At 43.3% G+C, this 27,893-nt stretch overlaps 1 protein-coding gene across 1 annotated transcript; it reads right to left on the bottom strand.

The window, feature by feature from the left end:
• On the bottom strand, positions 1–26,245 carry Tnfsf8 (TNF superfamily member 8). Its single transcript, XM_004662737.2, has 4 exons — positions 26,060–26,245; positions 13,340–13,382; positions 2,036–2,107; positions 1–389 (listed from the first exon to the last, which is right to left on the bottom strand). The coding sequence occupies exons 1-4, from the start codon at positions 26,243–26,245 to the stop codon at positions 1–3; spliced, it is 690 nt and encodes a 229-aa protein (XP_004662794.1).
• Positions 26,246–27,893: the final 1,648 nt, after the last annotated feature.

Genomic DNA, 27,893 nt, shown 5'->3' with positions numbered 1-27,893 from the left:
CTAACTACTGTACAAGAAGATGGACAGCACGTTCTCAAGAGGAAAGGTATGTGTATCCACATATTGGAACTTATTCACTGTGACTGAGATGGTGGTGTTGACCTGAAAATAATCCAGCAAGAATTGAGAGAGATTCTGGTATATGTTTCTGGTTTGTGTTTCAGACTCACACACTGTCACCAGAGCCTGTTTTTTGACCTTGGTGTTGACCAGAAGCTCCAACTTCAGGTCTACGGAATGGTCTGAGCATTGCACGAGAAACTGCAGTTGGCAGATGATGAAGTACCAACCTGGAATCTGTATCACCAGATTCCCATCCTGGTACCTGACTTCATGGGTGATGCTGTCTTTGTTCCAAGAGAGCTTGGTACTGTTGAGATCTGTTGACACTGGGAAATGCAGAAACAGAATTGTTGACCAAATTTTAACCACAGATTGGAAAACTCTTTTCATTCAAGTCTTCCATTCAAGATCCACATTTTCTATAATGTTACTACTGTCCCTGAATATCTTTCCTGTTACTCCTTTTAGTGTCTACTTAGTTTTCAAGACACTAGACTAGGAAAGGAAAAACTTACACAGGAGGGATTTCTAAAGGAAAACCATTCATATAGAATAGTTGCTTCTTAATTAGTACCCTATTTATATGACCACATTTATCATTAGGATATTTTTTCTCCTTTTTTTATGAGGTAGGATCTTTCTCTAGCCCAGGCTAACCTGAAATTCACTATGTAGTCTCAGGCTGGCCTATAACTCCCAGTGGTCCTCCTACAGAGTACTGGGATTAAAGGAATGCACCACTATGCCTGGCCCTTTTTGGTTTCAGCCTATCAGCTCCTGGGCTATGTTTTGCACAAGGTCTGGGCTATTGTTTTATTTATTATGAACACTTTGTAGTGACTACTTTTTTATAAGCATTGCAGATGGTGGCAGAGCTAAGACAGTCAATATCATAAGTAATTTAGGTATTGAGTTGTCCAGGAGAATCTTCTTTAACTATCAAATTAAAATACAATTAAAGTACATGCACATGCAAACATGTAAAAATGAAACTCATTATTTTGTATAATCCATATATGCTAGTAAAATGTTTAAAAATAAGATAACATGGACTGATTTTTTAAAATATCTCCTTTCTGTAAAGTTCAGCCAAACATCATTGCATGGGCCTCTCATGTGCACAGTAAGGGGCTCTGCCACTTGGAATTTTTAGAAAAACAGAGCAGTAGCAGAGCATGTAAACTGACACATTTGTGTCAAAGCCAAGTGTCTGAGTGCTGACAAATGAAAATTAGTGGCAACTGGTGAGGATCCCTTAGAACCAACGGGCTGCATGCTGATTTAAATTGATTCTGTGCTTTCTCTTTAAGCCTTATTGCAAGTCAATTGAAAGGTAAGAGCTAATCTAACTGCAAAATTGAATCTTTGAATGAGCAAAATGGCTATTCAGAGAAGCTTGGCCATCTCTTCTGCATCTCATTCTTTTGCAGGGTAAGTGCCTCTTGTTGCTTCATTTATAAAAGACTCTTACCTGAAACATACTGCAATATGCAAGCGGGCTCTGTGCCAACATTGTCATTAAGCTGTCATTCTTAGGACCAGGCATTTTTGTACCTTCCCTTTGAATAAGTTCTCAGAGCTCGAGCTGGACAGCCTGCTTGCCTTGCATTAGGAAAGCTATGTATTTGGCCCAGGCTGATAGGTAGCTGAATACACAGGGCTGAGTGGTGGTGTTGGATGTGGAGCAGGTAGTAGAGGAGAGGAGCAAAAGAACCTTCAGAGGCTGGGCAGGCAACATAAAAAAGAGTGAAGGGGCTGAGGAAAGAAGAGCCTTGTAACTTTGGGAAGAACACTCTTCCGTTTTCCCCCTTAGGCATTCACATTCACCTTAATCATAAGAACTATAATGCCGGTTAACAGAACACACCTGCAGGTCACATTCAGCCTTGGGCCTCTAATTGAGTCTTTTGATTACAAGTTACCATAGGAAGTAGCCTTCATGTGGGTAGATTTACCGGATTTGCTTACTGACCTTGGAGGTAGGCCCAGGACTTCTTGAATGGAGCCCTTTTTAGGATACATAAGAGATCTTCTGAACAATTTCCTAAAAACAAGGAGATCAAGATGAATTTCTGTCTGCTTCTCTGGGAATTGCCGATAACCAGACCTTATTCTGTGCCCCTTTGAGTTTGATAGTTACTATTCTATTTCTATCTGGGGATAAAGGGAAGCTGTTTTTACTGTCAGATATTTTAGGATTTTTACTTTTCTGAAGTTCATATTTTATAGATTGCATCTATTTGGGCTTTCACAGAAGACTGTAGAAATGAAGGGAGGGAAATAACTATGACCTGAGTTCTTACCATACTCCAGACACCATGTGGTCATTCTGTATTATCTTTCTTCATCTTTGCAGCAATTCCAGGAGAAGGGATTATTGAGTTCCTCTCACTGACAGAGGGATACTGGAGATTGGATTAGTTGAATACATTCTCTCAAACACTGGTCAGTCAGAATGGCAATCCTGAAGGGAATTGTGATTCTAACTGCTATGTGCATAACAGACTCTATTCTTCTACCTGCATTAGTTAATCAAGTTCTCAGGGTCAACTCTGCTGTCTAAAGATGTTCAATGATGTCCTCAAGATCAAGTAAACTTGTAGAAATGCTGGGATTCCCCATGTCTATTGTGTTCCAGAGGCCAGAATTCCTTCTTTAAGCCATTTTGTTAGCTAACAAAGATTAAACGCATCTTCTCACTCAATTTCAAGAGGACAAAAAATTAACAATATCTGAGCAGGAAGCCTCCCATCTAAAACTTCTTTGACAAAGGGGCAAATGCAGAAATGATGCCATTTAAGAAATAATTTTTTTGAGGTAAGGTTTCACTGTGGCTCAGGCTGCCCTGGAATTCACTATGTAGTCTCAGGGTGGCCTTGAACTCATGGTGATCCTCCTACCTCTGCCTCCTGAGTGCTGGGATTAAGATGTCTGCTACTATTCCCAGTAAGAAATAAGTATTTTTAATATTTTCTCAAGAATGATGTTAGTTCTGCCGTACAGGAGTTATTTTGTATATGAAGAACCAAATTATACTTTGCCTTAAAAAATACTTATGCATTCAACTAATTTGGAGCAATTCTCTTCCTTACTTTGAGCCTGGGCTTCCATATCTATAAAACTGGGTGATCTCCAGTCTGACATTACTGTCTATTTTTTCTGAGGTTGGGTCTCACTCTGGCCCAGGCTGACCTGGAATTAACTGTGTAGTCTCAGGTTGGTCTCGAACTCACGACAATCCTCCTACCTCTGCCTCCCGAGTGCTAGGATTAAAGGCGTGCACCACCACGCCTGGCCATTACTGTCTTTTTTGTTGATGTCACAAGAGCCCATTCAGTCCATACAATAGAGAGTAATGGTCATACAGTGAGTGGCCACACCCTGAAGTTTGCTCACTGTCTCTCTGAATAGCATGTCCTGGGCTCCCAATCTTCCCCATCTCTCTCTTCACCCAGGCCTGAGAAAGTCCCTTGGGCTAAAAGTGGTTAAAAGTTAAGAGAAGAGTTCCCTCTGCTGTTTGAGCAGGCTCACTGCTAGAAGCACCACTGGCAGAAGTAGGTACAATTGCCATCCTTAGCTGTCAATGAACCACTAAGAGATTTTGGCTTAAGGCCCTTCTTGTTGGCAAGGCTAGAGGGTCAGCTGCCATTCTCCAGATCTCATCCCATGCTCATCCTCCAAGCAGTGCTCTGGTCTAGACTACTCATGCCCTGGCACATGCTTTGGATTGTGGAGAATCAGAACTCCTATAGTTAAAGAGTAATTGCCTCCTAAGGGACCGTGCCTACTGTTAGAATCACTGTGGTCCAGGATTCTCTTTTGGGATATAGAATAGCAACTCAATAAAAGCAGAATGCAGGCTGGAGGGATGGCTTAGTGGTTAAGACTCTTGTTTGTGAAGCCAAAGGACTCATGTGTAACTCTCCAGGTCCCATGTAGGTCAGACACACACAAAGTAAGTCAAGTGAGCAAGGTTTCACATGCACACTAGGTGGCACAAATGTCTGGAGTTAGGCCCTGACAAGTCAATTTTCTCTCTCTGTCTCTCGTGAGAAAGGACAGTCTGTTGGGCTAGCCTCCAACAAATGTAGAATGATGGCTGGAGAGATGGTTTAATGATTAAGGCACTTGCCTGTAGAGTTCAATTGCAGTGGCTGGAGGCCCTGGCATGCCAATTCTCTCTTACTCTCTCATAACAAAAAAATTAAAAAGAAAAAAAAAAACACAGAATGAGACAAGCCTGGCTACATATCTTTGCTTGGAATCTTGTTTTGACTCTTTCTGCCTATAGGACCAGAAGCCTGGGTGCTGACTCCTTTCAGTCTTTCAAGTCCTAACCCCTACCTTCCTCCACCCTTCATCCTAAAGATCATTACCATTATCTTCATCATAATTGATGCATGCTGAGCAATGGCTATTTTTTCCAGATAAGTCTACTAAACATGTTAGGTGTGTTATTTCATTTCACTTCATTATTTCATCATTTCATTTCATTTCATGTCATTTAATTTCATGAGACAGGGTTTATAACTACCTTTATCACCGTAGTAAGGAAACTGAGGTTTTCACAGGTTAAGTGGCTTCTTCTCAGTCACACTGCTAGTTGGTGATAGGGTGGAAATTCAAATTCGAGCAGTGTGACTCTAATATTCAAGTAGCTTGTTGACCACTTTTTGGCATCTAGAATCTTGAATGACTCACAAATATACCATACTGTTTAGCCATTTTACCTACACATCTGCTATTCCCTTTACCTGAAAGCCCCACCTCCATTAGGCCAATTTTCCTTTGAACCAGCCTGGCAGAAACACTACTGTTTAGTATCTCCTGCTGCCAAGCTTAAAAGATGCTTTGTAAAACACTGATAAATTGAATCATCTAGTCAATATCTCTTTATTTACATCAGTGGAGACCAGCTAAGTGCTTAGGGCATAGGAGAGGTAAGTAGGAACACTTGCCTTGCATTTCCTCTTGTAAAGGAAGAGCACAAGCCTCAGTCTCCAAGTTCTGCCTGCCAGGTTACATGGGAAGGTGGGACTAATGCCCTGGATCAAAGTCAACATGTTGTATGAGGCTCTCTATCCCTAACAAAAGTCCCTTCACATCAGGTGGCTTGTGGTAACTGCATCAGCTGAATATCTACAAACAGGTGATGGCAGAAGTACAAGCCCAGGCTTGCCTCTCACACTGGAAGGTTTTATTGCTATTTTTCCTCTTTGGTCTTCACATCTTCGGGGAGGGGATGACCTCAGTTGTAATTCTGAGAAACCCAAGAATGGAAAAAGTCACTGTATTTTGAAGCATTTCCTGAAGTCAAATGGCAGGCATGTTTCAGCTTTTATTAAAGAATAGTTTAGATGGTTTCATGCTGAATAAAAAATTACAGGAAACTTCTTTTCAGAATGCATTGCAGGAGCTGGGTCTGGGGGATGAGGGCTGAGATCAGGACACTAGAGGATCTGTTGAGGGAATGGTAGTGCTGAACTCAGAGGAGACCCAAAAGAGGCCACAGCCTCTATCAGTTCATATTTGGCAATGGTGTCAGCGGGAGAACAATGAAGACTTCTCAGTGGGAGTTGAAAGAAGATTAAGCTCTCAGTTAATGCTCAACACTACTCCCATCCTCCTTTCTCAGAGACGGCGATGGACAGACCTACACTACGGATTCCTGAGTGACAGTCTAACTCACAGAGATGGCAGCTCAAATATTTGGCCAGTTGGTGTTGTTCAAGGAGGAGTTGTCTGCTTTGGGGATTATGAGACTCTTGCTAAGAGCCACATAATGTTCTGTGGGTCAACAGCCATGCAGCTCGACTCCTTGTTTCCTTGGGAATCCACGAGACTTTCTCTATTTAACATGAAAACATGAAGGAGAGACTTCTAAATACGGGGTGCAATATGTAACTGTAAAGGATCTTGCAGTGTCCCTCGGACCTAGATGGCAGATTATACCCCTGTAGCATTAGTTTCATAGACTCCACCAGTAACTGTGAGGTCTCAAGGGATTTAGCTTGGAAAAGAGAACTTATGGGAAACAAGAATTATCCGTGGGTGGTTGGGAGTTGGAATCCTGGACCTTCCTCTCTTAGTCTAGTTGTCCCATCTAGATGGAGAGCAGTGTGGACTGATGATCTCAAGGTGTCTTTGGAGATTATATTTAACAACCTGTGCTGATTTGACTGCTATGGAGGTGGGATGAGAGGTGGGCTGAGGGGTCTGTCCCCCTTCCAGCTGTTCATCTTGTGTGCATATAGATGCATCTCAGGTAGGAGACTGTGCCTAAGAGTGAGGTTTTCAGAGTCCTGAAGGACAGAACGGAGTGGTTGAGCTCCAGGGACAATCCAAATTGTGAAGTCTAGTTCTGTAGGAATTCACATGGTTTTTAGAAATGGAAATTCCTAGAGAGAGCACCTTGTCCAGGCTTGGCAGACATGTAACCCTGCTCTCCCTGAGTGGCCCCACAAGCCATGTGTTAGCAATAGATCAAGACTGACACTCCATCTTCCTTTTACTGGACCTTCTGGTTACTGAACAAGCCCATGAATTCCTCTGTGAATCAAAGCTTTTAGATGCTTGGAGTTGGTATATTGTATTTTTTATGTTTTGTCTCTAAGCTCTGGCCTTTTCTAGAAAGATTATAGACTATTCTTTGGCTTTGTTTTGAAGGCTAGAAAGAAAGATGTACAATGAAATACTACTGGCTAGTTTTATAGAGGAGATAGGGGAAGAGAGAGAAAAAAACTTCTGAAGGTGGTTAAAAGGATTTTGTTCTAGAAGGTCAGGATTGTGATAAATTTAAAACTAGACTATGTTTAGATTTCATAATGTTGGAACAAAATGGCTGTGTCAGTAGAATAGTTTTATGAGTGGGAAGATAGCTCAGAGAGGCTGAGGTTATCAAGACCCTGTATAAGGTAAATGGAAGAGCTAGGTTCAGAACCCATGGCTCCAGACTCCTGGTACAGGACTCTGTCCCTGTCAGTGTTCCCCAGGGCCATGGAAGGTTAAATGTGGGAAGAAGTGGGTTTGTAGCCACATCAGACACTGAGATGTGGTGACAGGTGGAGGTGCTAGGAAAACAGAAGTCATGTATCTTCCTGGTCCTGTGCTATGGGAGAATTCCAGCAGGTGACTTTGAGTGCATGTATGGAACCTTGCCAGGTCACAAGTCATGGGCAATCAGATATTCATGAAGATACCATGATTTCCAGTTCAAATATACTGTAATAAAAGAAACCATGAGGCTCATTCCAGCTAGACAATATGTAACTTAACCCAAGGGCCAGGTGACTTCCAGCTCTTTGATACAGGTTAAAGCAGATACAGTGCTTCATCCCAAACACTCATGATTCTCGTCAAGGCTTTCAGCTTGGGACTTGTCACTTGCCTGACCTGAGTGTCAGCTACTACACCAGCGAGATGATGACAATAATAACCAATGAAGATGAGTGGATGTGGACAAACTTGGTGAACCAGGTGTTCTCACTCCAGGTTCATCTCTGCTACAGTGAGGCTCTGCTGACTAGGGTGCATTCTCTGTAGGGGAGGGAGGATGAGCCTTCATGCATCTCTTCTGCCACCAGTGAAGACTGCAGGGGCTGACTGCAGGCGGTGCTTGGCCATAGAGTGTCCATGTCAGTGAGTGTCAGGGAGAAGCCAGATTCTGGTTTGGCTACAATGGCCTCAGTGTTTCCTTGGGGTGTTCCATTAGAGAGCCCACTTCACTTAGTTTCCTTTGGTGACCACATAATTTTTCAGGAGTGAGGAGGAAGAAGGACAGCTGCCACACCATGTAAAAAATGTGAAAATCGTGAAATGGTCATAATCCTAAAATGATCATTGCTTTGTGGACTACTAACCTCAAAACAAAATCCATCCTGGGGTTCAGCTACGTGGTTCAACCACTTACCTAGTCCACCTAAGACCAAGAGTAAAGGGTTGCTTCAATGGTGGAATACGGAATTCTAGCCCACTTCTGGGCCCTGGCACCCATTTGCGATGAGAACCAGAATCCAGGCCATGGTGGGAAATGTGCAGAAGGGATCATTTCAGCTTCTTGGGACCCCCTAGGAGCTTTAAGTATGAGAGGTCACATCACATTTTCAGAGAAGACGAATCTCTTTCTGCTGACAGTCAGTGGGTGAATCACCACAAGTCACATGACCTCTCAGGCCTGCCCACCATCCCTAGTTACCCTCTCTGCCCCAGAATTTTCTTCAGAGACCCAGAGCAAACAGCTGGGGAGTGGTGAGGAGGAAGGAGTCCTAGATTTGAAAGTAGTTAGGGGTTTGGATAATGTTGCTGTACTTAATCCTAGCTAAGCAGTTTGGGGTATTCCTTACTCACTGAAACCTTAGGGAAGTTGTGGTGGTTTGAATAGAATAGATGGCCCCCAATATATTCAGTTGTTTGTTTGTAGTTTGCACCTGCTGGCTACCTGGATGGAGGTAATGTCACTAGGTGGATCTTAAGTTGTGGTGGTGGGTTTCAGATTTCAATCTAAAGATATGCAAAGTGTGCCTAGCTGGAGTTCCTGAAGTGTGCTGTGGCCTTTGACCTTTAGGCTTGTGCTTCTCTCTCTCTCTGCTTGGTCCTGTGAAGGCAGGCCAGCTTCTTCTGCCATTATGGAACTTCCCCTGGATCTGTAAGCTTCAATAAATCCCTTCCTACATAACTGTGCCTGGTCTGAATGTTCATCTCAGTGAAACTGAAGCTGTCTGCTACAGAACTCAATCAATATCTCTGTGTTCTTGTTTCCTTACATGTGAAATGGGGCTAATTATTCTCCTTGGTGGCTTGGTGGAGGGATAGGATGAACTAGCTGTAAGCACTCAGCTAGTGTGGAGCTTTGCAGATGCCCATGGATATCATTATTTTCCCTGTGCCTGGGCCTCATGCAGAGGCTGTGTGGGAACTCAGGAAATCTGCCTTAGACTGGCCTGCAGAATTCTTCTAGTGCAAGTAAGAGCTATGTGCTAGATGGAGTGCTTTGTCAACAAAAGCCCCTTGGAATATTGGAAAAGTGGGGAGGGACTTGAGACCAAAGGATCAAAGTCATTTTACAAAATAAAGTTAGTGGAATTTTAATTTCCTGTTCCTCTGTGAGAAGGTGTATGGGGTTGTGGTAATGGGGAGAAGGGCATGGAAACAGGCAGGAGGGATGGTGGGTTAGCCCATGTGAGAGAGGGCTAAACCTCAAGGATATGACAAATCCTTGGAAAACCTTGCAGTGGCTGGAATAGCCACAGTGTCACGAGAGTAGAGGGTTTGGCTCTCCATTGTCGGTTTGGTGGCACTGTGGTGCTACTCTACCAGCTCCTCTGCGTAACTCTACATGCTCACGCCATGGACTGTTGGAACTTAGGTCAAGGTGAAGGTAATTCTGAGATGTGGGCAAATAAGGCTCAGAGCACAAGAAACATGTGAAATTTGAGATTTGGAGGAAGCAGAAACTTAGAACAAGAAGTGATGAGGAGAAGCATGAGTCACCTTCTTGGGCTCTAGGTTGTATGAGGTGGGACCATGTTATTTGAATATGGAAGAGCAGAGTGGATTTTATGAGCCAAAGGATTTAGGCTCAGCCTGGTAGAAAAATGAAGGCATATTTGCTGTCCCATTTTATCCTCACAGTGGCTTCATACAGGAGTCATTGTTACCTCAGTCTGCTGGAAGAAAGAATAAGACCCAGAAAGGAGAGGAGCATGGGAAAGATCCTTCTAACCAGCATTCTTGCTGGTCTATAGCTCCAGCTAGCCCTTTGGAAAGGCTCTTGAGTCCGAAGCATGGGAGACTTGGCTGGGGCCTATTCTGGCCAGAAATGGGAGGCTAGTGTAAGGACTCATTATCAACATGGGCGTGGTTTTCTGTTGTTTTCCTGCAGCTAAGTATATCTGTGCTAGGTTACTTTGATGTGTGCAGAACCAAAGGTCCTGGTCCTGGTCACTGCTGGTTTCCTACTAGTGGTGGGACATTCCAGTAGCTGCTATAGCACTGGGCTCCGTGGCAGGCATCTGACCTCCATCCTTGCTCTCCCCATGACAAATCCATGCCAACTCTGGAGCTTCCTTCCAGGAATTTCAAGAAGGTAGATCTCCTCTTCCTGGAATGTCTTGCAATGACTTTTTGTTTTTTAAGAGGAGCAATCACTTCTTGTTCAGGTTTAAGACGGTTTTGTTGGGGAAGAAGTTTGTGGCTTCAGAGTTCTTGAGATTGTGGTTCAGCTGTTTTCTCCCGTCTTTATATACACAATAGGAGAATTCTAGTCCTGGGAAATGCCAGCAGACTCTCTTGATTCTTTTAGCACAATGCAAGTAAGCTACAGGTGAGTCTCAGAAAGAAGAAAATGCTTTTCCAATGAGACCCAGACTGGTGGTGTGCTGTGTAAGCTAGTTCTGTAGCTCATGTCTTGCTCAACCTCAGATGTTACTCTTTCCATCACAGTGCCCAGTTTATTGAGCTAAGGGAACAGTGTCCACTGTATGTGGAGCTAATGGAAATGTAGACTTGTGTTAAAAGCAGAAGAAAAGTTCAAGGCTGCTGGACACTGGCTTCTCAGAGGCAAGCCCATCAAACAGTAGGATGAGAAGGAGCCCCAACTTCTTATCCTTCCTATAACCTCTTTTGTGACCCTAGGAAAGTCATCCTCACTTCTTGCATCTTAGCTCCTTATATGGGAACGTTAATGAGAATATTCATTTTCATGTTGTGCTCTGTCTCAGGGCTAGTAATAAGATCATGCCAATGGAGGCAGAGGAAGGTCTTTGACAAAAAAGTTCACAGTCCCATGGGGAAGTACTATTAGCAGGGAGAAAGAAAAAAAATCTGGTGGTAGAAACACTGCATTGTGAACAGAGGCTGTTTGTGAACTGTCCTGATATTCTTAGTCATGGCCAAGGTAAGGAAAGATCTGGTAAGAAATCTAGTCTATAGTTCCCCAATCTTGGGATTTTATGAACTAAAGAAATTTCTTCCCCAAATAAAAATTTGGAGGAAAATATGGACAAGGCAGACTTTTATTTTGCTTCTTATGATCATTAAAACAACAAAAAACACCTGGGGCTAGCCAGGTTGCTCAGTGGGTAAAGTGCTTGCCACACAAACATGAGGACCTGAGTTCAGATTCCCAGCACCCACATAAAATGCTGGGTGGCTCATGCCTGCAATCCCAGTGCTATGCAGGCATGGATAGGAGGATAGGGTTTCGCCTGCTAGCTTGTCTGTCCTGCTTCATGAGCTCTGGATTTAGTGAGAGACCCTGTCTCAAAAAGTAAGGTGAAGAGTGATCAAGTAAGACAACTTATGTCTACCTCTGGCCTCCAAATACATGCACATATACACGAGTGCACACACACACACACATACACACACACACACACAGACACACACATACACACCCTACACAAAATCTGATGTGAAGCAAACCAATTTAACTGCCATGCATATAAACTTCTTACTGTGAAAGAAAGAGCATTTTTAACATCAGCTCACAAGGGAAGAGTGCTTTTACCTCAAATGTAACCAGCCTCATGAAAAGGGAGCTGCTTTGTTCCTTGGTTTCCTTCTATGTGGACTTAGGAAAATTGTATTATGGGCCTGGAATCCATAGTCAGAGCTCTTGTGTTTAGCAACCTATGATTCAAGTGCTCCACAGGCAGGAAAAATGACCAGTCACTGTGCCTGAGGCCCTATTGCCCTATCAAAGCAGTCCTTGTCATGGACATCACATCCATTAGAGACAGCCACTCCCTCTCACAGATGAAAAAGTTACAATCTCATGAACATTTAAGTGAAGGTGGTGCTAAGACAGCAGAAGCAGGGATGGGGAAATTATGTTTAATTGTGGCATTTTATCCTTTGCAAAGCTTCATGGGAACACATATTAAAATTAGCTAAGCCATCTAACGCCAAAGCCTTCCTGTCTCCACTCCAGCAGTCCATCATTATGGTCTATGGGCCAAGTCCAGCCCACCACCTCATTCTGAAAATAAATTTTTAGGAGAATTCAGTCATGCCCTCTCATTTGTGTGTTGCCTGGCTGTTTTCATCACTGTAACAATAGAGCTGATTGCAGCAAACACTTAAGGCTCACAAAACCTAACATATTTATTATCTGAAATTTTATAGAAAATGTTTTCTGTCCTCTATATTTTAACATGCTCCCTTTTACATGACTGTAATTATCTACATAGAGATTATGGGACTTGATGAAGCCACCTGCTAAGGATTATGTAATTCCAGTTAAGACTGATATCTTGCTCTTAAAACTGCACTTGATCATCTGCCTTCAAAGATTCAGATGGCCTGTGAATCCAGGTCATTTTGTCCCTACTTTCTAAGTCTTTAGGTGAGGCACAGGAAAGGCATGGTCAAAAAACAAAACTCCAAATTTGATGCTATTGGTGTGAGGAGCTGTTCCAAGTCATCTGTGTCCTCAAGGCCATGGGATTCCTAGTACATGTACCTGATATTCATGAAACACACTGAGCCCTTCTCCTTTTCCTATTTCTCTGCTACCTAGCTGCTAAGGGTTATGGGACTGAGAAGGCCAGTTGATGTTCCTGAGTAGAAAAAGACACTGGATTAGATACAGAGATCTTTTAGGTTAGTCTGTTTGGCCCTAGTTAAAATTATTTACTTCTCTTTGACTTCTTTCTCAAAGCCATGAAAACAATCAGATGATCTCAAATGTTTAATCTTCCATGTTAACAGAGCTTTCCATAGCACACCTCTGAGGCTACTGATGGCCATATGTTAATTAATAAATTTGAAAACAAATAAAACAACAACAGTAACAAAATAACTTTAGTGAGTAATAACATAGGGGGTGATGAGGAAGAATTAGGCATTTTCACTATTGCTAGTTATTTGACTATTACTATGTGCTTATAATTGTGCCAAGAAGTTTATGGATAGGATCTGATTGGCTTCTCCAATATCTTAATGAGGTGAGTACAACCATTCCCATTTCAGAGATGAATTACTCATTTTAGTCCAGGTTAGAGTTTCCAGCTCAAAGCACAGCATTACTTTGTTTTCCTGCCATTGTCTGTGTCACGGCTGTGCCAAAGGGGAGTGTTATTAGTGGGAATGTCAAGAGGGGGCAGGAGGCTTGTGTGGGTGAAAGCAGAGATCCAGGCATCAGCTTGGTCCCAGGACGCTCCCTCCAACCTCTACCCCATCTCCTGTTGGACACACAGTATTTCTGGTTAATAACTAGCTACTACACCTTGCAACATAATATAGAGGATTCACTACCAATTTACTCCTAAGTTCTTACCTCCTTTAAGGGGGACTGTGTTAGTTGGGCTGGAAATGGGGTCCTGGAAAAAAAATGAGAGAAAAGGCAAGAGTATGTTATGGAGTTGAAACAACTTATCTTATTTTCCATTTTAGCTGTACTCAAGGTACTGTGAGATTTATAATTTGCTTTCCTCTTGGCTCTTAAGTTTTCAAATTTAAGGTATTAACTGATTTGTTTACAGCAGGCATCCTACCTCTTTACCTGACTGTCCACTTATCAGAAACACAAGACAAGTCTTCATTTCACAGGCAGGAAACAAGGCTTTCCTAGGGCCACCCAGCGAATTCATGGGGCTCGGGGACCACAGCTGAAACTCCTACCTCCTAATCAAGGGCTTTCTTCTATTCTACATGTGCTATTTTTCTCTCTCTTTTTTCCTTTAGTCAACATAAGATCAAATGAAGTGTACAAATGTAAATTTTTCCCATGTTTGAGTCATCTGTGAATGTTGTAAACAGACCTTTAAGGAACATTTTTTTTTTGGTCTGTTCTGTTGTTGAAAATTCAGAATTGAGTATTTATATTCTAAACATTGGAAAGTTGTCATAAATAAGCTGAGTTCCTGATCTTATGGATTTATTAAAAGTTTATAAATATTAATAAATTTACAGCACAGATAAAACACAAGTGTATCACACATATGATGTAAAAGTAGAGTAGGGAAGACAGAAAGGAGGAAAGTTTTAAGCAAGTACAGATGTGAGGGGATGGGAGAGAAGACAGGGTGAGGGGAGGGTTAACCATATGGAAACTATTTAAAAATATAATTTAAGCCAGGCATGGCAGTGCATGCCTTTAATACCAGTACTTGGGAAGCAAAGGTAAAATGATTGCTTTGAGTTCAAGGCCAGCTTGAGACTACATGGTGAATTCCAGGTTAGCCTGGGCAAGAGTGAGACCCTACCTTGAAAGACCAGACATCATATACATACACATGTATTAAAAAGAGTTTTCATGAAAGTAACCTGCATGGGTAGACAAAGGTACTCCCAGAAGCTATGAACTATTAATGGAAAAATCCCAGTCGAGGGATGAGGTAACTTCCTGTGAGAAGTTGTTCAGGGAGCTACAGTCGTCCCTAAAACAATTGAGGTTACTGCCATTGTTCTTGGCTGCCCAACAAAACTATAGCTGAAGACACCACAGAGGCAGAGAGAAGTCAAGCTGGAAATGAGCTGGAAGCTTCATCCTTGCTGGATAGCTGTCATGGTGCTATTATGTGCGTGGCAGGCACTGGGAAAGAAAAGTCACCAGTAGTCTTACCCAGCTGTGGACCCAGATGTGCCTACTGGTGCAATAGTGGCATGATTATTATGGTAGTAACCAACTGCTCTCTGATTGGATTTATGGCCCACTCCATGGGAGGGAATTCAAGCCGAGTACCATAAATCTGCCACTCACTACTGTTCTTAAACTAAATGGACAGGTTATCTAGCTGCCTTCTAAATGTATATGTTTATACCCATATCTTGGTGCTGTTTCCAGCATGGCTCACAGAAGTTTCTTTTGCAGTGGGAAGAAGGGGTAAATGAGCTATGAGTCTCTACTCATAGCTGCTGAAAGTGCTGAAAATAAGTGAGCCCAGCCTAATATCTATACCCTGACTCCAAGGCTCAGGGGGCATCAAGGAAGAGAGGGTGTGAAGAGTGTTAAGAGTCAGAAAATGGAGAGGAGTGCTGTAGAATGAATGCTATTTTCTGGATGTGACTTAGCCATTAACTCACAGCAGCTGTGGTTTCCTGCACACGCATGAGCCTGTCAACATTCCATCATGGATGGGGGAGGAAATCAAAAGACTCCATTCTTCTCAGAGGGGCTAGTAGCAGTTAACAGTTTCTGGGGGCTGGGGAAGTCATGTTCTCTGTGGTATAGCCAAAGGTAAGTTGCCATACTCCATAAAAAGACACACCTCCACCCATGCTCATGCAAGCAACCCTATTTAACTTAGCAGGACACACACACACACACACACACACACACACACACACACACACACACACCCTACACACTCACATACTCACACAGACATAAATGAGGAGGGAGGAAGGGGATTAGCTGGGAAGATGTTTAGTGACAATGTAATGACAATTGACTATAGTCAAAAAACATTATATACATGTATGAATTTGTCAAAAAAGAAAAAAAGAAAAATATAAGTGCATATGTTTATACATTCACATTACATTACATTTTATGCTTGGACCACAGAAGTAGAGGGACACAGTTCTCTCCTGTAACAGTTTCCTCAGAAACTAACTTTTCCCTGTGTGCTGCCCCCCTTTCTTCTAGAGGCAGCCATGGAGATGTGCCTAAGGGGTTCTTTTAGGGAGGAATGGATCTTATTTGTCCTCTGACCTGTAGAGTTGAAATCTCTCATAGTGCACTGAGCTGAACTACAATGAAGATCAGAATCTGGTGAATATTTACCTGGTCATTTCTTAATCTCCACCAAAGCAAAACATTGTCAGCTGCCCCCATCAGACTTTCTCAGAGTTTGATACAAACAACTAAAACTGTCTGGAGTTCCCCATTTGTTTTACCATGATCCCAGGAGCCCTGCCCCTTGCTTTATGTGCATACCTTGTTTGAGAAATGCATCTATTCTCTCTAGTCTCCCCCTGGGGGGGGTGGTACTGAGCCATGAAGTTTTCCTGATCTGGAGATGGGGGAATCCAGCCTATGCCTTTGGGCCTTGCTTTGTTTCTCAGAGGAGTGGATGTGAACTTGGTCTGGAAAGTCCTTTCCCCTCTGCTCATATTCTGATCTTGCCTTATGTATCAAACATTCTTAAGTTAGGCAACAATACTTCATGTTTGTGGTTGTGCAATTACGCATGCAGTTCATAGGAAAACTTGATGTCACAAAATTTCCCTTTATGTTGCCACTGTAAGACAACAGCCAGTATTTTAAAATTTATTAAGCAGCCAATTTACCACCACACATGACTATGAGTAGTGTAATGTACAAGTGTACAAGGACAACCATTTACATTGAGATGAGATGCTAACACTCTGCTCATCAGCCACCTAGCAACCCTCCCAGAGCCTAAGAGAGAATGCTAGAAAAGCACCACCAACAGAGCCATCCCAGGGGAGCCCAGGTGGTCTGTAGTAAACACTGTGATAGTCACTTGAAGACATGCTATGGATATAATTATTAAGACAGTCACTTAAAAGGAATAAGTTAATATGCACTTAGAATGTCAAGTTGTGGCAAAGGCTGTGAAAGAAAGGCATCAGAGAGAGGTAGTTTTCTCAAATTTTAATGTCCGTAGGGATCAGTTGGGGAGCATCTTGGACTGTAAATTCTGACTTAGCAGGTTTGGATAGTGTTTGGGAGTTCTCACGAGCTTCCAGGTGATGTGGATACTCTTGGCCCACGGAACACCTTTGAGCAGCAAGGTAGTAAGAGATATATCTGGGAGGAAAACCTAATGTATTGGGCCTTGCTTCTCCCTGTCACCTAAATGTTCTTGCTTTTCTAACTCACACAGGGGCATGCCAAAAGCATGCGCAGAGAGAATTCTCTTGTTCAATCCATCACCCAGGGTCTAGGGAATGCAGTACAGAAGCGTAACTTTCTGTGTTGAAGATCAGGAAGTCTCTCAGATTCCTCTGGCTGCCTATAGTAGACACAATTTGATAGCCAAAGCTTGGTGAGCAGCCCAGACATCTTCTAGGCCATCAGCCTAAAGTTGTAGGGCAGTGAGCCAAGGTACTCGTAAGTGAAGGGCCAGTTCTGGACAGAAATTCTCCAGTGTGTTTCCCACTGGGCCAGGAGAGATGCTATCTGCAGAAATCTGGAACAGAGCTGTTTGTCCTTCTTCTCCTCATTCCCTAAGTAGTTCTTGCATTTGAGGATGGAGATGGAGAGTCCTTATGACTCTTAAAACTTTATCAGACATGATCAATGTTAACAGTTGTCACTGCCTATTGATGCCTCAGGCACTATGCTGTCCATGAAATACTTTTAGGCTAAGGGTCTCTTTGGCCTGGGTTTTTCTCCCAAATCTAGGGATTTGTACCCTAAGGAAATGTGAACCTTTTTGTTCAATGACTTGGCTTCGAGTAAGACAGTATACAGGCTTGACCCAGATGCAAACGAACAGACCCTCCCAGGCTGTCAGCTCAACTTCATTGAGTAGCTCAGGAAATAATCTCCATAGTTACTAACCCACTACACTTCCTTATACACATTTCCTCTTTTCTTTCAGCTTCTGTGGACATCCTATGGAGGACCCAACAACAATAGAGCTCTTTCTGAGTATGGAGGGAGGAGTTTTCATGTGGAGCTCATTTGTCCCCAGAAGTGGCCCCCGTCATGATCATCTTTACTAGAATTGCTTTCTTCCCTCCTTTAGTCTCCCTGAGTAGAAGGACAATGATCCCTCCACTGAGCTATTCCAAAGCAGTAAGATTGTATATAAAGTGTTAGCAACTAGAAAATGACTGCCTTGATCTTTATGGCATGTTTAATTTGCCCTAATGCCCTAAAGGGCTAATTTATTTTTCAAATCAATCATGGGTGGGGCACAAAGCTAAGGTGTATGGCAGCAGTTATCTCCCAAATTCGCTTCTGACCCAAAATGTCCAATGTCTTCTGTTACTGGAAATCATCAGAGGCAGTCAACTAAGGCATGAAATGTTTAGGAGGGAATTTCATAGCCCCTTCTTGCCTGACATCTATTGTCTGGTAAGGGGGTCTCTGGCTCAGGATCCATGGAACCTGTTGTCTTCATGCTAGCATGATTAAGCACCTAATGAGGGTTATGCCTGGGGTCAGGTGCTTTCTGTGCACCTAGCCAGGAATGGTGGCACACACCGTTAGTCCCAGCCCTCGGGAGACAGAGATAGGAGGATCACCAAAAGGTTGTGGCTGCCCTGCGACTACATAATGAATTCCAGGTCAACCTGAGCTACAGTGAGACCTTATCTTGAAAAACAAAAACGAACAAACAAACAAATAATGAAACAAAAATGCTAAAACTGGTGAGTAAAGGACATTTATGACTTTAAAGGATTATCCCACAGGTTACATGTTTGTGGGAAAGAAAAAAAATATTTTTCAAAGGAAATAGTTGGTAGCCTTCAAATTAATCAAGAAAGTAGACATTACCTAAATGCTATTTTGCCAAAAATGTCCCATAACATAAATAAACTGTAAAAACAAAAACCGACAAAAAACACCTAAAATATGAACTGTTCTACAACAGAATTAGTCTGGCCTCTTTAAAACAGTCAATGTCAGAATAGGAAGATGGTTCAGTGGGTAAAATGCTTGCCTTGCAAGCATGAGGACTTGACTTTGGATTCCCAGTACTCACATAGATTGCTGGGTATGGTGACACACATCTGTAATCCCAGTGCAGAGAGGAAGAAAACTGGAAGATTCCAAGAACTTACTGGCTAGCTAATCTAAGGGAACTGACAAACTGGAGATTCAGTGACATACCATGTCTCTGAGAACAAGGTGGAGAGCTATAAGGACACCCAACATTGACCTCTGCCTCCACACACCTGTGCACATGCACCCACACACATATGAACATGCACATATGCACACCACACACATAAAACAGATCCATGTCATAGAAAACAGACAACAACATGTGAGGACAATGGATAGATCAGGGCTTCTCAAAGTTTATGGTGTACATGCAGCCTTTTGAGGTCTTGTTAAAATGGAGGGTTTGGTTCAATAGCTCTGAGATAGGACTAGAGAGACTATTTCTTACAAGCTCTCAAGATCTCCATTTGTTTGTTTGTTTATTTTATTTTTATATAATAAATGGGATTGAACCTGGGACTTTTCATATGTTAGGCAATGCTCTACCACTGAGCTACATCCTTATCCTTTTATTGTGCAACAGAGTTTTGCTAAGTTTCCTAGGTGGGCCTTGAATTTGCTGAAGTTTGTGTTTCTCCTGCCTAGTTTCCTGAGTAGCTGGGATTCCAGGCATGTGACACTATGCCTGGATAGGGCCACTCTTTAAGTAGCATGCCTTAGATCAGAATAGACATATTCATCACAATTAATGTTTGTGGTTCTAGATGCTAAAATAAAAATAAAACAAATCAACTAGAGGAGATATATTTTGAGCAAGTATGTTATTAGGCAGTACTACTGATATCATGAACTCTCTTGGCTACAGTAATGGCATCGTGGTAGGTCGGAGATGTATACCAGAATATGGGTGTAGGAAATCAAGCTGCCTATACATACTTTGTAAAGAAAGAACAAATATGGCTAAATATTTATGCTTGACCATCTAGGTGAAAGGTAATGAGGGTTTTACCATTTTGCAATTGAAACGTTTTTAAATAAAGTTTTGAGCATAAGGTACAGTATTTCTAATTCTGTGAACTTGGATTGCATTCCTGTACTTCACAGAAGCCTCCTACTCCATCTCTGGTCTGCAGCCTGCCCAGAGCCAAAATCCTGAGCTTTATTTCCTCAGGGTGGTAGAGGGTTCCCATAATGGGGCTTCTCTGTCCAGGTGGCTATTCTCCTACAACACTGCATAGGGCTTGCTCCTCAGGCCATTCTCAGTTCTCAGAAGAGGATGTATTTTTTTATTTTTATTCTTTCTTTCTTTCTTTATTTATTTGAGAGTGACAGACACAGAGAGAAAGACAGATAGAGGGAGAGAGAGAGAATGGGCACGCCAGGGCTTCCAGCCTCTGCAAACAAACTCCAGACATGTGCGCCCCCTTGTGCATCTGGCTAACGTGGGACCTGGGGAACCGAGCCTCGAACCGGGATCCTTAGGCTTCACAGGCAAGCGGTTAACTGCTAAGCCATCTCTCCAGCCCTTTATTTTTATTCTTAAATGGAATGAATGTCAGGTGTCGGGAAGCATCACATGGTATTTCAAGTCATCTCTATCTTCGGATATTAAAAACAACTCCAAACAACTTCCACATCCATACCACCCCTACCATCATCACTGCCTTGAACACTCCCATAACACACCTACCACCACCCTAACATGGACTCATCCATACCACCTCTACAGCCATCACTGCCTGAACACACCCATACCACCACAACCACCACCCTACCATGGACTCATCCATACCACCTCTACAGCTATCACTGCCTGAACACACCCACACCACCACAACCACCACCCTACCATGGACTCATCCATACCACCTCTACAGCCATCACTGCCTGAACACACCCACACCACCACAACCACCACCCTACCATGGACTCATCCATACCACATCTACAGCCATCACTGCCTGAACACACCCACACCACCACAACCACCACTCTACCATAGATTCATCCATACCAGCTCTACAGCCATCACTGCCTGAACACACCCATACCATCACAACCACCACCCTACCAGGGACACATCCATACCACCTCTACAGCCATCACTGCCTGAACACACCCACACCACCACAACCACCACCCTACCATGGACTCATCCATACCACCTCTACAGCCATCACTGCCTGAACACACCCATACCACCATAACCACCACCCTACCATAGACTCATCCATACCACCTGTACAGCCATCACTGCCTGAACACACCCATACCACCACCCTACCATGGACTCATCCATACCACCTCTACAGCCATCACTGCCTGAACACACCCATACCACCACCCTACCATGGACTCATCCATACCACCTCTACAGCCATCACTGCCTGAACACACCCATACCACCACCCTACCATGGAATCATCCATACCACATCTACAGCCATCACTGCCTGAACACACCCATACCACCACAACCACCACCCTACCATAGACTCATCCATACCACCTGTACAGCCATCACTGCCTGAACACACCCATACCACCACAACCACCACCCTACCATAGACTCATCCATACCACCTGTACAGCCATCACTGCCTGAACACACCCACACCACCACAACCACCACTCTACCATAGATTCATCCATACCACCTCTACAGCCATCACTGCCTGAACACACCCATACCACCACAACCACCACCCTACCATGGACTCATCCATACCACCTCTACAGCCATCACTGTCTTGAACACACCCATACCACCACAACCACCACCCTACCATGAACTCATCCATACCACCTCTACAGCCATCACTGCCTGAACACACCTATACCACTACAACCACCACCCTACCATGAACTCATCCATACCATCTCTACAGCCATCACTGCCTGAACACACCCACACCACCACAACCATCACCCTACCATGGACACATCCATACCACCTCTACAGCCATCACTGCCTTGAACACACCCATACCACCACAACCACCACCCTACCTTGGACACATCCATACCACCTCTACAGCCATCACTGCCTGAACACACCCACACCACCACCCTACCATGGACTCATCCATACCACCTCTACAGCCATCACTGCCTGAACACACCCATACCACCACAACCACCACCCTACCTTGATCACATCCATACCACCTCTACAGCCATCACTGCCTGAACACACCCACACCACCACAACCACCACCCTACCTTGAACACATCCATAATACCCCTATTGCCACCCCTACCTTGAACACACACATATCACCCCTACCGCCATCACTGCCTTGAACATGCCCATACAAGCACAGCAACCATCACTACGTTGAACATACTCATACTTCTCCTACCCCACCCTTACCTTGAACACACCCATACCACCATACCATCATTACTGCCTTGAACACACCCATACTAACACCTCTACCTTCAATAGGCACTCTGCTTCTTTGCTGGTGGGGAGTTAGAGGGCTACAGAGAAGACTTCAAACAGTACTTATCAAAAAATTTTTCTTTGCTTATAAAAAGAAAGGAGGAGACTCACCACTTTATCTTTCTAGAAATGGTCTACAGTACCTGAAAATCAAACAAAGGAGCCCTTGCACCAGTTTTGGACTGTGCTTGCTTTTTTGCTCAGGGCTGGGTAAGTCCCCTGGTTTAGGAAACAAAGCATCTTGAAGATTGAAGGTCTCCAGCTCATAGAAATATGTAAAACCCCTACTTGTGGAGTAGCCTAGAAGCCTGTCTCATTGTGGATTTCTTTTTTCTCAGAGTAGCTTGACTGTGTTTTTCTTTTGCTTGGCTCTGGTATTGCCTGACATTTGCTCCTGACTATACTCTTCTGTAGGTTTCCTACACACATGTATTTACTCAGTGATAAGACAATTTTCTTGGGAGAATGTGCTCAGAATAGACTGAAATGAAATGGCTTTATATAAGCAAGTATAATAACATTGAGAAAAGAGAACTATTGCTAAATATGAGCCAAATTCTTTTTCTTTCCATGTTGATGTGGAGGGGTATGTCCTTGATGGTAGAATATTTTTTTCCTTGAGAGTAACATTATGGTACTCTGTCTTTGGGAATGATACATATCATTTATTGAAGTAACATTACATCCTCTGTCTTCACTTCTAGGACTTTATTCCACATATCTACTTGTAGACATGCACCAAAGGAAAAAAATATTTAGAGGAAAACATATGAGGCTCTCACTAGGCATGGGTAAGTTAGGATACATCAATACAATTGAATACCCTGTGACTTCAACAGACTAAGTTGAATTTTTTACAGTGGAAGGCTCTCTAAGATATACCACCAAGTGAGTAGAACAGGGGACAAGATTGTGGCCCAATAATGCCGAATGCATGCTAAGTGTTTGTAGATGTTCACATTTGTAGAAGGGCATATGGGAATCTGTTCATGTTGACTAATTCAGCAAAGACAGATTGAGGCTGGGTGGGAAGGGTGTGAGAGACTTTTACTTTTCTTTTCTCTTGTTGATTCATGTTCTGAAGCAGTATAAATATATTCTACAACACATATTCTTGTTTAAATATAAATAAAATATACTACTACAGAGGCTTCAGAGACATCACTTTCTAGAACATTGCAAGGGCAGGGGTTTTGGACAAGGCTATATGCCCAGTCCTTAGAACAATGTCCTATACACAGCAGGTAGTGTACATGAGGTCAAAACCTAAATTCTTATATCTCTCCTATAGAATTTGCCCTTGAAGTTATTTGACCCTCAAGTCAAAATGCAAGGCAATCATGGTTGGTTTTCCTAATGTCTTGTACTTCTCCATCTCTTTGCTTACACTGTGCCATTGACTCCTCTCATCTTTCTTCTTCTCTCATTTGAGATTGTTCATATTTTTATGATGACTTGAGACTCCAATTTCTAGTGAGGTTTTGATTCCATCTGATAGAGAAACTCTTTCCTTCATGTGTTGTCTACCATGGCTCAGTGTATTAACTATCCTCACAGTTCTCCACCCCACGAGGTCACACAAGAAGAGTGCTATGTGTCCACTGCCATTCTACTTTTCACATTGAGCTGTAGGTCTGAGCCCTTTGTTTCCTCCCCTCCATTTATTTTCCAGAGATCGTGTTGAGTCTCCTCAGTTGTTCAGGTCCACCTGTTTTCTAGTCACCCATCTTCCTACTAGAGGCATTCCTGTTAACTGAGCCTCGGGGGAATCTTGCTTTCCTAGGTCTTACCACAGTCAATGTATCTGATATGTGTAAAGCATCAGGCACTTAATACCATGACTATTAATATTGCAGGTGTTAACTTTTAAGCAAGCGTCTGAGACTTCATGAGTTAAGGAATCATAGCATAGCAAAGCACGGACTCATACTAAGAAATGCATCTTTCCACAACTAAACACACAGTGTGAATCAAAGGAAGCAGATATATATGGAGATGGGAATAAGGCTTCCCCAAGGGTATGCAGCCATCTGTGCTAGGGAATGCTGTTCTCATGAAGCAACCAAGCACTCTCCACTCTGTCATGTGCTCAGGGTGGCTGAGTCCTGTCCCCTCTGTGTGCCTCATTTTCTGCATTTGCAGCAGTGAGGCAGAGCAATCCACTTCAGCTTTTCCATAGGAGTTAATTCAACTACGGGTTGGAATTGAATGAGGTGTACTCTGGAGTTTTAGCACCATCATTATCAGCATCTTCCCTCCATCTTCTCTGATTTTTCTACTGGATGCCCAGTAATTCTACCTGCACTGTTCAACTGAACAAATTCCTAAAGGGCAATTCAGTATATTTTATCTGGCCATTGCTATAAAACAATACACTTGGGGCTGGAGAGATGGCTCAGTCGTTAAAGGAGTTTTCTTACAAACCATTACAAAGTAATGATTCCTCATTACTTATGGAAAACCAGATGCACAAAGTAGCATATGCTTATAGAGTTTGTTTGTGGTTGCAGAAGGCCCTGGAGTGCCCATTCTCTTTCCATTCCAATAAATAAATAGACTATTTAAAAAATAAAACAACACACTCCTGATTTACTCCTAGTCACAATCTCAGAGTGTGTGTAGCAACTGTACTAAAGAAACTTGCTCTAGAATGTGCCCGATAATTATGCTTAGTAAACGCAGATCAGTCCATTAAAGAGTGGTACAAAATCTACTGTCCAAATCAAACATAATCAACGCCCTTCTTTCACTGTCATGGAGAGTTGAGCTGCAGAGTTTCATTTAAATTTCAATGACTGATGACATTTGAGAGATCTCAAAGCCTTCTAAGGCTCTAGCTATTTTTTTTTAACAATTAATAAGTTGTTGAGAATTTGGCTTGAGATGCATGCAGCAAAACTAGAACAAATTCTGCAGAAGTATAGTGTGATGAGAAGTGGGAGCCAGGAAGTACTGCCGGAAGCATTCTTGTTTTGGAAGCATGCTGTGCACAAGTGGGTTGAATTTTTACAAATGATCCCAAATCACCAGCCTGTTCCTTCACCCCTCAGTCATAAGCCATATGCTTATGCTTGCACAATGTGTACGCTTGCATTCTCTGTCAACACTGTTTTCCCAGACTATTATGAAGTTTCTCCCTCATCGCTCCTGTTTTCAAAAGTAAACCATACCACTTTCTTCAATCACAGTTAAAATGCCAAGAGAGGCTGACTGCACACTGTGTGCCCCTCAATTGCTTAGCATTCCGAGGCACCTCCAAGGGTGAAAAATAGTATACACTCTGCCACTCAGCTCTGTTTCTTGCTACACCCAGCTTTTCAAAGCAGTGGTTTGTAAGGAAGCTTTCGATTTCTTTTGTGGGTTTTAACACTGAGATGCCCCGAGCTCTGTGGAGCCCTATCTGCTCTCTTGCCTTGTTTCCTTCTATGTTGTAGTCTCTGAAACTTAGCACATTATTAAAAAACAAACAACCACAAACAAACAAAGAAAACCACCAGCAACAACAAACTCTTGGCAATAGAGAGGCCTCAGGCACCTCAGGAACATGGACTGAGGACACTACCTGAGTCTAGCTAGGCTGAAAGCCTTGAAAACATGATCATAAGTCCTTTACGGAAGCCGCCACAGCTCCCCAGTGTGATCTCCCTTCACACCACCCTGCTCTGCTTCAGCTGGGCTGAAATCTTATTTTCTTAACTCCTTGGCTCACATACTTTTGGAAAGTTTTGAGATGATAGTCCAAAAACATTCTTCTCAAAAAGTACAAATTAATTCAGAGTTAGTTCCTGTTTGTTTCTCTCCTACTCTCTGACATGTCATCTTATTTCTCTGTGTATATTTGCATAATTTTATTTATTAATACTTTTGTTTTGCTCTTCCAACAAACCTATCTATTTTCCAGAGCTGTTCCTCTAGAGGAAGCTGATGTAAATGAGAAAGGGAAAGTGAAGAGCAAAGTCCACTCACCGTCTTCTGGACCATTAGGACCAGGATGGTTGTCACAGCCACGAGACCCACCAGCATGGCGATGCTGAGGTAGAAATACCAGCGGCTGGTGCTTCCCCGGGGCCCGGCCACTGGGCCTGCTGGCACCTGCATGGCTGGCTCAGGAGGAGCCTCGCAGCTGCCTGCTCTCTGTAGCCGTGGCTCCATGCTTTATATAGTCTGCCCCACATCACACCTTATCTCTCCTCATCTGATTCGATTCTGCACCCAGCTCTGTTCCAAGCAGGATTTTCCCCCTGCATCCTGGATCATGTGACTTTGAAAGAAAAACAGTCTTCATCCGCTGCCGGGTGTAGAAACTCTTTTCTGGGGGCGTGAAGCGAAGGGCATCTGCAAGGGTGGGGGAGAAGTTCATTTTTCATCGCCCGGGATTAATTTGAGTGCAGAGAAATTGTAGCGAAAGAGACCGTGGCTGATGTCAGAGGGCGATAGGAAAGAGTTGGTTCACTGTGTGCGTGCATGCGTGTGTGTGTGTGTGTGTGTGTGTGTGTGTGTATGTATACCCAGGCACTTCTGATTCGCTAGACTCAGCCACAGAAGCCTTCCTGCCCCAAGCTTACTCACCGTATTCTTGAGGCTAGTGGCTCAGAAGACCTCACAAGAGAAAGTTGCACTGGGTCTCCTGGAGACTGCAACCCTTGCACAGTAGTTCGGTGATGTCTGCAGTTCATTGTCAAGTCACACCTGCTGCATACTAACTGCCACCTCTTCTTGGAAGAAAGAGTCCACAATGTGGAGATTTCCAAAGAGGAACAAGCCCATGGGAGCCAGGAAATTTGGGGAGAGAGTCAAATATACTGTGAGAGAGGAGGCATTTGGAAACAATGCACTTTGGATGAAAACATTTGCAGAGTGGTTTAGTGTCGGTTACACTTGCTGGTGAATCTGGCCTACCATAAAACTTATAGAAAGAATTAGGCATTACAGAGGAAGGCCAGGGAACAGAGGTGGTGTGGCATGGAATGTGCTGGGAGTGATGCTGTGTGCAAGTAGCCCTGTAGGAATTGTGGTGTGAGGATTTGGATGTGAATACTGTAATCCAGCCTCTTGTCACAGGTACAGTCCTGGCAATTTGCTCATGCCTCACTTCTCCTTCCTGTACCTTCTGAGCAGGTGACATGTCTCCTTTCCAGATGGAAAAATTGAAGCTCCACAAGCAAGAAAACTTTCCCAACCAGACTTGGAAATGATGATCTATAGAAGACTGTGGTGGTATACCCCAGTCCCAGAGCCTGCAGGAATCTGCACGTCCGGCCTAAGAAGCTGATGCCCCATCTTTGCCTTTCCTCTTTTCATCTTTGATTCTCAAAATAAGCCTTGCTTTTCTCTCTCTGCATTATCAAGAAGGTCAAACAAGATGATGTAAGAGTCCTTCATGAATGGGAATAGATTTGGCAGCTGGTGTTGGACAATTCCTGTTAAAAAAATTCCAAGTTTCCCCTGGGCCATGTCTGGAATTTAATATAATAAATTGATTCCTGGGACACATAGCTGAATCACATCTGTGGTTCCTAACAATCCCCATTTCAGAACACCTCTAGAAATATTCACCATTGCTTAGTGGCTGCCTCCAGATGTGGCCTTGGTAAACCTCATTTGCTGTTTTCCTAGAGGTTTCCAGCTCCCTTCCCCTTTGACTGCAGTCTACCTCTGTGAACAACAGGGCAAACCAGAAGTACCTAAGGAAATGTCGTGTTCAAAGCAGAGCTTACATTATTCCCCTTGCTGCTCCTGTGTAGCTCTCTAGAGCATCACTTGAGAAGGTTTGGACTTAGGAGCTGATCTGAAGACCCCT

Source organism: Jaculus jaculus, chromosome 1 (assembly GCF_020740685.1).
Source record: "Jaculus jaculus isolate mJacJac1 chromosome 1, mJacJac1.mat.Y.cur, whole genome shotgun sequence".
Taxonomy (NCBI): Eukaryota; Metazoa; Chordata; class Mammalia; order Rodentia; family Dipodidae; genus Jaculus; species Jaculus jaculus.
Note: the sequence above shows the minus strand (reverse complement) of the source record. Positions and strands in the feature narration are given on the sequence as shown.